Source organism: Sylvia atricapilla, chromosome 8 (assembly GCF_009819655.1).
Source record: "Sylvia atricapilla isolate bSylAtr1 chromosome 8, bSylAtr1.pri, whole genome shotgun sequence".
NCBI lineage: Eukaryota > Metazoa > Chordata > Aves > Passeriformes > Sylviidae > Sylvia > Sylvia atricapilla.
In genome coordinates this window covers 7,046,871-7,060,564 of record NC_089147.1, presented here as the reverse complement: position 1 = coordinate 7,060,564, position 13,694 = coordinate 7,046,871, and the positions used below count along the sequence as shown (strand labels likewise).

At 42.5% G+C, this 13,694-nt stretch overlaps 1 protein-coding gene across 3 annotated transcripts in view; it reads right to left on the bottom strand.

Annotated features, from left to right (window-relative positions):
- Window positions 1-67: 67 nt before the first annotated feature.
- The window catches only part of SHTN1 (shootin 1), a 54,671-nt gene continuing 41,044 nt past the window's right edge, over window positions 68-13,694 (bottom strand). For 2 of the 3 annotated variants that reach the window (XM_066323518.1, XM_066323516.1), the window contains 5 exons: window positions 12,857-12,969; window positions 12,183-12,236; window positions 9,319-9,439; window positions 8,277-8,460; window positions 68-1,602 (listed from right to left, as the gene is read on the bottom strand). In XM_066323518.1, the coding sequence (XP_066179615.1) occupies window positions 1,392-1,602; window positions 8,277-8,460; window positions 9,319-9,439; window positions 12,183-12,236; window positions 12,857-12,969 (683 nt within the window). In that variant the 3' untranslated portion in view covers window positions 68-1,391. The remainder of the gene's footprint in view (window positions 1,603-8,276; window positions 8,461-9,318; window positions 9,440-12,182; window positions 12,237-12,856; window positions 12,970-13,694) is intronic. The other variant, XM_066323517.1, reaches the window with a different exon arrangement.

The window sequence follows — 13,694 nt, the reverse complement described above, 5'->3', positions numbered from 1 at the left end:
TAGATCAAGTCCAAGATTTTCGTAGCAAACATGCAAAAACCACCAAAATAGATGTGAAACCACCACACTCATTACTATCATTTTATTTTTAGGAAAAGCACCAGACAGTTGCATGCAGAGCCAAACCAACAAACTCAGAACATTCATCCTTCAATACTATCACTGTTTCAAATAATTAAATAAAAAAGAATCCAAGTGCATTCAAGTACGTGCCCACCCAATTTCAGTTACACCAATCTTTAGGTAAATCCCTGATTCCATTTGTTCATTACAAAAGAATAAGATGCTGTGTTGAATTTAAGGAGACTACAATGGAATGTGAATTGGCAGTGGAGCAAATCAATGATGTTCCTATCTCACCATCATCATAGGAAATAAAGGCTGAGGGAAACTGGGATTTGTGTTATCAAATACAGACACCTGAAGTGTCACCTGCTAAAGAAATTAATGCCAGCAGTGTGTGCCAGGTTCAAAGCAAGGGCTCATTTGTTAGCACTGTGAGCTTTCAGCTGGGAGTTCTCAGAATGTTGATGATTCCCAATAACTTGCAGTCCTAGAACGAATCCCAAAGGCAGCCCATACATACCCACCGGAGCCTAAGGCAAGTTATTTTTGTGCAGCAGTAAAAACAGACTCCAGCTGCAGCAGGTCCAAAAGCTGCTGTGTAACATTGAAACAAAACCCAGGAGCAAGTCCTCCTCTGCAGAGCTTTTAACCTGAATGAGCACCAGTCCCAGCCCACAAAGCCCTGACTCTGGCTATCACTGCCAAAAGTCTTGGTACCACAGTGAGATGCTGCACTGCCTCTGCATTTCAGTCCCTGTCCCCTGACAATGTCAGACAGAAGGGTTGTGCTTGTGCTTTTCATTTCCTCTCTGTGTGGGGACAGCAGGCAGGGGACCAACAAGATCTTGGTCTAAGTGGGTATCAAAACATTTTTCAAGCAGTGTGTCTAAACATTTTAATTAATAATGAGTAACACCCCCCATACTGAAGCTGATGAGGGTGTACTTACTTACAGGGTCTAACCCAAACCTGTCCAGCTCAAGAGGGATGCAAGGGGCTTCTGGCAAGCTTTGGAACAGACCTTAACAAGGCATCTTCTCAATAAAAGAAGAGTTTTAAAAGCCTCTTCAAATCCATTTTTAAAGGTAACTAACACTATCTAAGAAATTAATAACCATACCTGCAAAATTAAAATGGGAAAGGGATTTTGAGTGACACACAGTTATTTAACACTTCAGTGCATGTAACAAAAACTGCATACAAAAGACCATTTCAATCTGTATTATTTCTGTCTGGAGTACAGACCGTGGCCCCTAGTAACACACCTAAGCAATTCACATGTCCAGATAATGATTCCCAAAAGGTACAGCCTTGCAGAGTAACAATTAACAGCTAGAACTATCTGTTTCTTTTATTTTCCCAACGTTAGTTTCTTTATGAGGTGGCTTGCTCTTTTCCTCTTTCACTTTGTCCTGGTTCTGGGCGTTTTCAGACATTTGATCCCCAGTGGTGGACACAGGATCTAAAACTACCACAGATTCTGTCTCTTTTTCGCTGCTAGAAGCTTTCCTTGTCAATTCTGTGTGACTGGTTGATCTGGAGGAAAAAGAGTAAATGTATCAATACAAATGACAAGTTGACATATTCAGAACAGCATAAAAAGCACAAAAAAGCATTTCTATTAGTAGCACATATAACCAAGATAGGCCTGCTAAGCTAATAAATAAATCTATGGATTTAACAGCTGTTATGTACAGATAGCAGCGCACAAAATGCAACAGTCACATTCTCCCTCCTGATCATTTGCTAAGCCAGGCATGGAAGATGAAAAACGAACTCACAAGGCACTGAAAAATGGCTTCTGCACATCTCTGTCCCAGAGCCACCTGCCTGGGGCTGCATGACTGAGGCACAGCATAACCAGGTGCTCCCTTGGCTGCTGCTGGTCTCTCTGGGAGCAAGCACTAATCATTTCTGGAAATTCACCTACTGGCTTTGCTGAACTATCAAGGGCATTTGACCCACGCTCTGTGCTGCAAAAATGGGGTGACACCACCATTGTCTGCAGTGCAGGATTTGTGTGGATAAAAAGCTTCTGAGCAGGGAGGAAGGAAAGGTCAGAGACACCCGGGTTGTCAAAGCTGGCATCAGCCTATGAATACTAAAAGCACTTATCTGTATTCAGAAGCTTTGTACTGGTATTGAAAACATGGAGGCAAATCCTTAGATTAGATGGAATGCAACAGCAGAGAACATGACAAACACTGGGAATGCCCGACCTGAACAAGTGACAGACTGAGGTGTTCTCACTGCCACCTTAACCCTGCTGGGTGAGTGCACAGCCTGAGAGAGCACAGGCTTGTGCCTCCTGCACGCTGCATTCCAGAGCCTGATCTCCCAGGGCCTGTCAGCCCAAAGCCTGAGCCTTCCAGAGCTGAGTCCCCAGAGCCTGATCCCCCAGTGCCTGAGCCTTCCAGAGCTGATCCCCCAGAGCCTGAGCATTCCAGAGCCATCCTGCCAGTGCCTTGTGCTCGGAGCCAGGCAGGCTCAGGGATGGCAGCCACATTGTATCGGCCCATCCTTAGGCAGGGCATTACCTGCCACTATGGATGCACAGTCCACACGCACAGAGCCCAAACTGGGCAGGTGCTGAAATCCCTCAAGCTGAGGACATGCACTGCAGGCTTGTCCAGAGCCTTCCTTCCCCACCCTCCCCCTCCCACCCCTTTTTTTCTCCAAATTTTCATGCTTATTTACAAGGAACAGTCTTCCATACTGGTAAGGTAACAACATCCTTGAGAGGAAAAGGTAGAATCAACTGGAGGCCAGAGAAAGAAATTCAGCTAAAGAATCCATCTGCCATGAACTGCCCTTTATTGCAACAGTCTTTGTCCTAAAGAAAATGCCGAAGAAGAAAGAGGTCACCCCACTCAACAATTAGAACTTTGGGTGGGGACTGCATCAGCTCCCACCTGATGGGGAGAGAGTAAATGAGCAGGTTAAAACTGAAAAGATAATCACAGAAACAACAGTTGCTGCACTTTCTATTTCAGAAAGAATTTACTCAGCTTGCTGCTGCAGCACTGGATAGAGCAAATGAAATCCCATGTTTGAGCTTTAATTACAAGAATTGTCTCTAACATTAGAATTTTGGTATAAGTTAATTAATGCAGAAATTGGCACTAATAGATACAGTTTCAGACTCATTTGATTATCATCAGAAGCTAGTGATTTCAAAAGGAAAATAATGCTTATTTTATGCAAAATTGTCAATCATCTCAGAGAAATACAAGATGGAGTATTTTGAATGTTACAGCAAATTAAACTTTTTAAAGCAGTGTAACCAGAAGAGGGTTATTTTTAAAAGTGCTACTTTTGAAAAGCTGATTGCCCAACACTATAAAGATGGTCAAAGCCATAAATGCCAAGTTCATTTTTATTTCACTTTAGAGGTAACTATCTTTCAAATCCCAACAGCTGGACTATTTAATACAATCTGGTGAATCAAAGTATAATTCTTCACTGGGCTCACAGTGGGGAGTCTGCATTAGTGTATGGCAGCATTCCAGCAACTGATGCACAGCCAAACGCTCTGAAGTCTGTTTCATTTATAACAAAAATGGATAAAATGGCAATCATATTTACCACCTTCAAAGGACAGAAAAATGAAAGATGTCGATATAAAGTAGTTTAATGGAGAAACCCGGTGATTAAATCAGTGTTTGCAGCATAAAAATAAGAATTACTATCCGACTTTGTTGTACCAGTATTGCCTTCTTCAAATCCTTCACACTGGTGCAGCACCAGCCTGACAATGCTGCTGTTACAGCTGAGGCATTGTTACAAATTATTAACCCTATTTATCACTTATTCACAGCTTACTTTCAACAGTTTGTCAAGAGCAGAATGTTTCAGTGGGAAGAATGAACATAATTTTGGTGCTCCTTTTCAGAAAGCAGCATCTACTCGTACAAATAAAGCTGGGAAAAGCAGAGAGTAAAGACAGTTTGCCACAGTTCTGAAAAACTCAATTTTGTTCTGCCAAGGTATTTGCATTTAATTCTATGCAAAGCTCTTCCCTCACTGAGATTGTTAATGCTGTTAATCAATGTTCTTGTTATTTGTCCAACTATATATTTAAACCAGAAATTGAGACTCTAGTTCTACTGCACTCATTCACACACAGTTGTTCACAGGTCTTTTTGTATGTATTTTTTGATCACTAAACACATCAAATCTGCACTGTGAAATATGGATTTAGATGATAAATGCATTTGAGATTAATGCTTTGGGATATGCAATGTTCTGTGCTTTGTTATGTAAGAGAGAAGGTGTAAATACTAAAGGGTTACTAAAGTCTGTGAAGTAGCTCTGCTGTGACCTTTGCATAAAATTTACAGTAGGAGTACAAAAGGACAAACTAAGGATCAGATTGTCAACTGAGACTTGGATTTTCTTTGTTTCCTCTCGTTATATTAGAACCTTGGCATTATTTAACCTGGGTTGGTGTTCTATTTATGAAATCATTGTAAAATCACTGTGATACATATCCATTAGATAACAGAATTTTATATCAAAATTCACTGAGAATAAAAGCAAAAACTGCAGACATGTCTATTATTTCAGAATTCTTTACAAAGTAGGAGAATAAACCAGAGAAGACCACAGGCTAATACTGAGCAACAGCAAAAAATACACCAATTCCAAGGTTTGAAAGCCTTGGAACAAAGAATTCCACCACAGTACGACAAGTATTTGTCCAACAGTGATTCCATGGAATATAAACAGTGGAACTGGTGAATAAGTTGCCCTGTTCCTTACTGATAGTACCAGTGCTACCTGCAACACCAGACACCTGTGAAAGAAGTGCAAGAAACCTCCTCCATTTCAGAATGCCCCTGCTAAATCCAGCTGAGTACAAAGGTGGTCAGCACAGCAGCCAGCAGAACAGAGCTGCAGTGAATCTTTAGCGTGGAGATTGTTCCCATTTTCAGGTGCTTCTTTTGTAAAAGCTCAAAAATATCACCAAATTTGCTTAAATGAAGAATCTTGGAGAGCTTCTGCCTGCACTGAGAGGGCACACAAAAGGGTACAAGCTTAAAAAAAACCCAACTCTGTAATGTCTCAGTTAAAACTGAGGAGACCTCCAACTTCCAGAACATCCCATTGTTTTCTTCATCTGTTGTTTAAACTAAATTGCCCATGCTCAAGCTGCACTGGAAAACCTTTGCAGCTCATTCCAGCTGAGGCTGAGCTGCTCCCTGCAGAGCTGGTACATGATTTGGGGTACTAAGATTACAGCCCGGAGAGGGAGGACAAATCCTTTAATTGTATAAAATCATCAGATTAAGACTAACCCTCTCTGTAGTGCACTCTGTCAGCAGAGAACTCTGCACCCCAGAAACACAGTGTTTACCAAGTGCTGAAAAAACCCTCACCAAACAACCAAAAACCCGGAGGCAGAGCCAGACACACCTCTCCCTTCTGTGCCTACACACTGCAGGGGGTCACGGGAACTCCCTTTGCTCCCAAGGAAAATAAATCCTCACCTCTTCTAAGCAGCTGTCCCAGAATTACACTCACGCTGGGTTAAACACTGGGGAAGAGATCTGCAGAGGAAGTTACCTGCACAACTGAGGTAAGGCCTCAGTTTCTCTACAGGACACATTATTGATGTCTCCCCCCTGAAGCACCACCTCAGCAAAATTTCACGCATTCCAAACCATCTCCTTTAATGGCTTCAGACACTCAAGAACCTCTTGCACTGAAATCACACCTCACCTAGAGGTTCTAAACTCAGGTTTTCTGTAGCAAGCTGAATATTAAAATGGAGGTGAAGAAAAAATAATAAACCTTGCCCTGCAAGAGGGATAACCCGGCAATTAGGAGACAGGCAGTCCTCCCCTGTGATGTGAAAGGTTTGCTGGGCTGCTGCAAACAGACTAAGAAGTCACCCCTTGGTTAGATTTCAAGAAATTGCAAATAATGAAGGAGCTGCATCCTTTAATCTCAGGTGGGAATAAGGAGAAGAGGATTTCTCATGCAGGCTATGCAGTCCAGGCAGGGCACCGTTTGTTTTTAAGCTCCTTTAGGGAATGGAGTGGTGCAATAGGAGCAGTGTGGAGGGAAGCAGCCCCTGGTGCAGAGCACACGGTTCAGGGTGAGTCACTGAACCTCAGGACATCCAAAAAGGCTGGATCACATGCCCTGGTTTAGCTTCACTCATGCAATGAATCCAGGGATGCTCTAAGGGCACTCCAGAATACAAATCAAAGCACAGCAAACACAGGCCATAGTGAGATTTGCTTCAGAAGTGCTCTGCTGGTCCAAACTAAGCTGCTTCCAGGGAAGGCCAGAGAACTGCCTTATTGCAGAGCCCCTTTGTCAGACCTGCTGGCCAGAAGAACTCCCCTCTGCTGCCTGCTTCCAAGGAGCCCTGTTCCCAACAGTGCTTTCAACACCTGGGAGTCTGGAGGCGGCTTCTACCAACCTCTGCTGCAAACAGGACCCAGGAGAGAAAAGAAAAGTAATAATTGCTCTGCCAGGTGGTGTGGGACCTGCAGGTTATCCCTGCTCCTCCTGCCAGCCTGGCCACACAAGAGTAGGACAGCCCCAGCACGTTCTCTCCCACTGGAAATCCATCCCTAAGGATGAGTGTTCCCAATTAAGCAGGTTTACTACACCAGTGACTCAGTGCAAGGAAGCCCTGCAGCACTCAGGACTCTGGCCCACCACATTTGTTTTAATGCTTTAAACAGATAAATTAAAGTGAAATGTGTCTTTCAGGATGTCACTGAATAGGCAAGCTGAGAAATAAATTGAGCTTCACATATGCTTTTATAACACATAACAACTGTGACTGTCAACACAAGATCCTTTTCACTGTCAATTCACCACGCATTCTGCGAGACCTTGGGGCCTGCAATTATTTCATTTCCTTTCTTGTAAATGCAATTTCCACTTAGTTGGGTGGAATAAAAGTACACAAAAGGTGGCAGGAGTTGCTTGTATTTTCTGGTTTGCTCAAAATCGTAGAAATCCACAAACTACAAACACAATTTTCAGGAACAACCTCACCTTTCTGTCAGGGTAGGCGTTCAAGAAAATGCGATGGCATTATTCATGTCAAAACAACTGTTGAAAATATCTTCGTCTTTCTGATTAAACTAAAATGAAGACCATTTCTCTTCTAAGGATACTTAAATGAAATAAAAGGGGAAAATACATACGATTGAAAATGGCATTCTGCTTTTAATCCTCTGTGGGAATTAAATACAACTGTAGAGCACAAAAGAAAATTGGGCTCTTAATCCACTCAAAAATAAAAGATGAAAGTACCTGCATAAGAGTGAAGGATCAGTTCATAAAAATAGATGTAAACTCAACATTCAGCTCATTTGTCATGACTTCCTCCTCTGAACAAAGCAATGGAGACTTGCTAGAATTGGTACTGGTGGTATTTTCTAACTGACAGAGCAGGAAATCAGAAGTTTAATTAGCCATAACTACAGTATTTTTCCAATCTGATTTGTCTCATCTCTTTTCTTTTCTTGAAATGACAAACTGACAAGCAAACTGGCAAGGCAACCAAAGCAAGTGCACAGCCTAATTCCAAAAGGAGCCTGGTATTGTTGGAGAACAAACCAATCCTCCAGGGAATCTGAAATAAACATTGCTGAAGTAGTTTTAACTCTGATGCTGGTTTCAGGTCTTCAGTTTGCTGTGATGAAAGATTTTGCTGCCCATTTGTGTAAATGCATTTCTGTTTTTTTTTTTTTACACTTGAGATTTCAAGGTAAAAGAGATTTTTACCAAGAGATTTTTAAGAGTAATAGTGAGGACTTGTTTTGGTTCAACAGAAACTGCTCTGCACGCCAGCATGTGGACCAAGATGATTCACGTGATTGTATTTTCTAAAGCCAGAACTACCTTTAATCAAGAGTTAACAATATAACTACCATCCCTCTTCAGGACATGTTAAAAACTCTCAACCTTGTTACTCTTCAAAACCTCTTGAGAGCTTTTTTTGGACAGGTAAGATGAACTTTTTATTGAAGAATGTTCACAGGTTTTAGAGGGAAAGAACTTTATTACAGAGAGTTTGATTTCTCCTTTCACATGAGACTGCAAATTATTTGGGGAGTCAGTGGTAAACAGCTGCAGAGTGTACATTTATCTTTTTAACCAAAACTGATGTTAAATCACTTTCCAAACACACCAGCTAAACACATCTTGTATACAATATATCTAGAAACCCATATTCTACTTACTGTAAAGAAGGCTTGCAGCCTGTAGCACCCTTAGGCTGGCTGGGAACAGGACCTGAGTTGGGTACTTTGGAAGTGAATTCTGTCTCCACATCCTTCTTGTTCAGTGCTGCCTGTGGGGCACTGGCTCCTGAACCCAGCACAGGCAGAGACTTTGATTCTGATGTGGCCAAGATTCCAGTGGGACCTAAAATCCAAAGAAAGTTTAATGCTTTTTTTAATCCAGATTGGTCTAGAAACAACACAAGAGCAGAGCAGAACTCAAGCTAACTGCAAAAATCAAAATGGAATTTTAATAAACAGCATCCTGTGCAAGAGAGTATCAAAATACTGCATTTGCAGCTTCTGCTCTCCCCACCAAGATTTTTCCCTTTCCTGTAGCACAGGCAGCACTTGCTGTGTTGATCTTCCTGCCTTGTGGGGTGGTGATAAGTCCTGCTGCCCACACAGCCCTGCCCAGGCACAACTTTGGTGCTCTCCCAGCCTGACTGCAGAAAAGCCTGTTCTCAATACTAGTGAGGAGCCAGTGAACTGTCTGCAAAGTCCAAGATAAAACTCTGCAGTGACATTCAAACCAGCCACCCTTACATCAGCTATGGCATGGACTTACACTTGCATAAATTGTGTTTGTAGCCAGCAGAACATGAACTGTTTCTTACAGAAAATGACAGTAAAGCACAGCCTAAAAACTGAGACCCCTGGTCTGCAGAAGAGGTTAATTCAAGTCACCAGTCCTAAATCTCATTTCTCTGGCTAGCATTACTTTCAAGAGGATTTTCACAGTAGGTTCAAGCAATAACATCTGAGCTCCAGGCTGGAAAGAGGAATCTGAGGGTATCTGTGTGTGCAGAAAATCCTGACAGAAGCATCTCTTGGAGAAAATGGGATGAAAAGCAACAGGTAAGACAGGGAAAGGAGTCACTGTAGAAAAAGGTGAAGTTCTCCATAATGGCTGCAATGGCAGTGGTCTGGAAGAGAATGTAAAGCTTCAAGGGTCACTGAGTGCAGGGAGAGGAAGAGGAGTCCTTTGAAGGGCAGCACTTACTGCCACTGTCCTGGTCAGTGGTCACTTTCCGGCGCCGCAGGACTCGCTCCAGCTCTGTTTCACCACTGTCTGTCTCAAGGGACTTCAAGCTTCGGGAACTGGTGGATTTATTCAGTGTTTCCTACAGCAAGAAAAAGGCATGAGAAACTCTCTGAGGACAGGTTATGCCTTTGCCAGGCAGCTCATGTGCACAAGTTCAGAACCTTTTACACTGCAGTTCTAGAGCTGCATGCTGAGGTCTTCCACTGGTACAACAGGAGCATCTGGGATGTGCTCACCATCCCACCCTTACCTGGGCTAATGATACAGGGATAAAACTTACCACACACTAGGGGTTGATACCAGGCTTAAGAGAGATGCCCTGGCCCTGCCACCAATGAACAAATTCCAAGTTTGTGAGAAACTGTCAACTTCCTCCATCTTAACATTTGAATGATCTTAGGAAACCGCTAGAGAGTTATGCACATAATTAACCTCTGTTAGCAAAGAGCCAAAGATCCATCTTTTACTGCTCCAGTGGGTTTTATATTTTAGCATGGTCCTGTATGGCTGCATCCTGGTGTACACATGTACCTGCAGAAGTCAGAATTTATCAGCTATAACTGCAGCATATTATATTTCATAATGCAGCTGATCTGCCATAAACCTGACCCTACGTCTATATACTTCAAGGTTCCTCTTTCACACACAGTCAGATCTCAAGCTGAGATTTTTATACATACAGAATAGAAATAAATGCTGTTACTGCCTTATGCCAAGGCTAGCATCAGTGAAGCTGCAAGTCCAGGAGCACTTTTATTAAAGTGGGAGGAAAAGAGGCTTTAAGCAAACCTGACCCCTCCCAAACTTGCCCACAGGAATTTAAAAACACATTTAGTGCATATTGCACGCACTTCTCAACTCAAAACAATCAGCTGCTGGATCAGAACCTACTCGATTGTAAAATTTGCCCAAAATATTTATAATGCAACTGGAAATTTGGTACCCATATACTATTTCATTCTCCCTCTGAGCCTTCCCATAAATTCTTGTTTATTGAGCCTTCCAAAACATGTCAGATTCATACAGCACTTTTCCAGACCATAAATAACATTCTGTTGACATCTTTTGTTTATAAACACGTAACTTTTGAGCAGAAATAGCCAAGAACAAAAGGAAATAGCAAGCTGCAAGAGCTGTGCTATTTTCAGGAGCCCTGCAAAGAAGCTCTTAATTCTTCACTCCTGCCTAGAAGTTAAAAAAATTTCTTTCAAAACTATTGGAAATTTAACTGAGCAGGTTATTCATTAGTAGTATGCTCCAGATCTGTACAAATGTATGTGTACAAAAGCAACTTAAAAAAGGGAGTCACTCAAACTCTAGAATTTGCACAACATAAATGTGTTTTGTTTGTAACCATTATATGGAGGTCTAAACAAAATGCATAATTAGCATAGTAGCAACAAATGTTTACTCCATCACATTCCACCCCCATGTTTGTTGTCTGACTGTGCATAATCACTGCTCTCAAGGATAGACTGGAGTTGCATTTTATACAGTTTGTCTTGCACTGCAAATACCCTGGAAGGCTCAAAAGCAAGGAGCCCCGGCCAGGAGTGCAGTCAGTGCCTGCAGGTTTCTCTCTGCTCCCCCTGAGGGGCACAGTGCAGTCTCCCCTGATGCCAGTGACACAGAGCTGAAGAAATAAAACAGCTATTAGAGAACGAAGGGATCCTGGGCAGGACAGCTCTGTGCAACCCTCACTGCTCCAAACAGCATCCCACTGTTCCTGTAATTATGGAATTCTGCTTAAAGCACACTCTCAGCATTGCATTTTATTCCTTCCCTATTTACCTCTGCATTTAATTATGCGTCCCTCTAATTAGGGCTCAGCATTAGGGGCTGGTGACTTTCTAGACCATTTCTTCCCTTCTTCCCCTGCTTTCACATGAGTGGAGAACAGCAACTTTGCCACATCACTGGTGCCCCACTGGTGATTTTAAATCACAGCAAAGGCTGTGGCTACACTCTGCTGTACCATCTTGCATCCCTCAAAACACCACTGAACTGTTCTTTGTAAGGCCAGTTTGACCACAGGGAATGATCCCACTCACCTTCTGTAGAGGCATTTTGCTTCAATACTGCCAGAATTTCACCTGACCTGCCAAAGTGGCCCTGCCAAAGCTTCAGGGTTACAGAAGTCAGGGAGCAAGAACTACAGCTCCTTCTGACTGATACAATTTTAGCTCTTGTGCAAAAGAAGCAACCAGTTAAAAATAAGCAATGCAACACTTGAGTAAAGGACACAGGAGCAAACCCAGCACATTGCTCTCAGCTGGACCAAACATGCTTAATGTTTTTATTTTGTGATAAGGGGTTATGTGAACAGCTATTCAGAATCTATTTTTTTCTACATGTAAATGCAGACAGACCAGATCTATTGCTTTATTTAAACTTTGCCTACACTAACAGAAAATCTGGTGCCACAGGAAAGACACCAGTTGATGAGGACAACTACATCTACTACATGTGCACTCCAGGGGCTTTACTTTGGACTAGGTACAGATACTCAGCTGCCTCTCCATCCCTAAGCATCCCCACTGTGAGTATTTGGAAAGTTTCCAAGGAATCTATGGCAGACACAGACCACAAAATCCCCTCTAGTGGCAGGAGCACACAAACTCAGAGCAGAGTGCAAAGGCAAATTCTCCCAGAAAGACCAAAACCAATCCTTAAATCAAACCAAAGTCAAAGGTGGAATTGGGGGACTTACTCCCAAACTGTTCTGTGGCTTCAAACCAAAATGCATAAGTTTCACAGTTTGCACAGAAGGCCCTGTCAGCTCCATGAGAAGAAAATTAAATATAATATGAAAGTTCCCTTACCAGAATCCCTTTTAGCTCTTTCATTGCACTTTCAGAGGGCTTTGGTGTTTCTGGCTGTAAACAAACACAACACACAAATGTTAAAAGCCACATGAAATGGCCCAGGACAGAGTCTGTACCTGCAGACAGACCTCACACAGGGGCTGCTGCCCAGGCCTGGGGGTGTGTGACACTCCTCTGTCCCCTCCTCCCCTGGGCACAGGGTTAACATTCCATCCATTTCCTTGCTCAGATGGAGAGAAGAGCCTCAGCTCTCAGCACTGTGAACCACAAACTATACATAAAGATTTTGTGAAGGAGGTAAGCAATGTTCTACAGTGGCCACATTCAGGTATTAGGTGTAAGTGTTGCATATAAGAAAAATAAAAGTGCTAATGCAGCCTACTTGTTGATCATCCTCTCTAACCACTTCAGGTATTCTCTCTGTGCTTTTTGTTTCTCAGCAGCTCTTTGTTTACAAGCTTCTTTTCTGTGTCAAAGAAACTGGCCTTTACTTGCTGCTGCTTTCATTTTCTTTGTTCTTCAGGTATATGCTGCTCTAATTCATTTCATCCAAAATCAAGCTAAGTAAATGAGGGGAGGAAAATGTATTCTGAATATTAAACAGGAAAGTTTATTTTCCGTGTAAATTACTGTACTTAGCTAAAATGATTGGTCTGCTGCTTATTCCAAACCTTTGTTTTAGGCCTGCTTGACTGGTTGACTGGTCTCAGGTGAACTCCCTTTTTAATCCTGTCCATCATTTCTTCCACAGCTTGCCTCTTCAGATCTGTGACTTCTTCACCTGCTAAAAAAGTCAAAGAGCAGATCACATTTCAGACAGGAACTGCAGAGAAATGGTACCAAATAAAAAACATGTTCTCATTCTGGATACAGGGATCTTTGCTATCAGCTCAACTCCTCAAGGATAAAATGCCAATCTACATTGAGGATCCTGACTTTGCAAATGCCCAGCTGCAGAAGTTTGCACAGAAGCAGGGTTCACATCCTGAAAAAAGCAAAGCTCCTGGAACAAGTTTGGGAATTGGAAAAGCTCAGTGCTCTAAGTTGAAGCACTAGGGACTGAAAGAACAGAGCTCTGCTTCCACTGTGGCTCAGCAGCAATTTCCACAGCTCCACTGACACAGGAGAAGCTGAAAATGCCCCATGACAATGTCTCCCAACCACGTCTCCCATTTCACATGGTGTTGAGGACCTGGCTGGAACAACACACCAACAGCTCAGCCTGAACTAAACCCACCCCTTCAAAATCACTGCATCAAGATAAATGGAAAAACTGAAATTATGTGAAAGGAAACGGCTGCTTTTTCAAGAGATTTGGTGTCAGGACTGCAAAATATTCAGATGACATGGGAAGCTCTGTGATGAACCTAAATAATACCTGTTAACTTATCAGCACTCTGGATAACAAAAAAAACCCCCTTAACATACCAGAAAGGGGAGGGGGGAAGAGCATTTAAAGCAAATACTTGGAGAAATAGGGTTGATCCTATTCAAAGCTGCAACCTTGTA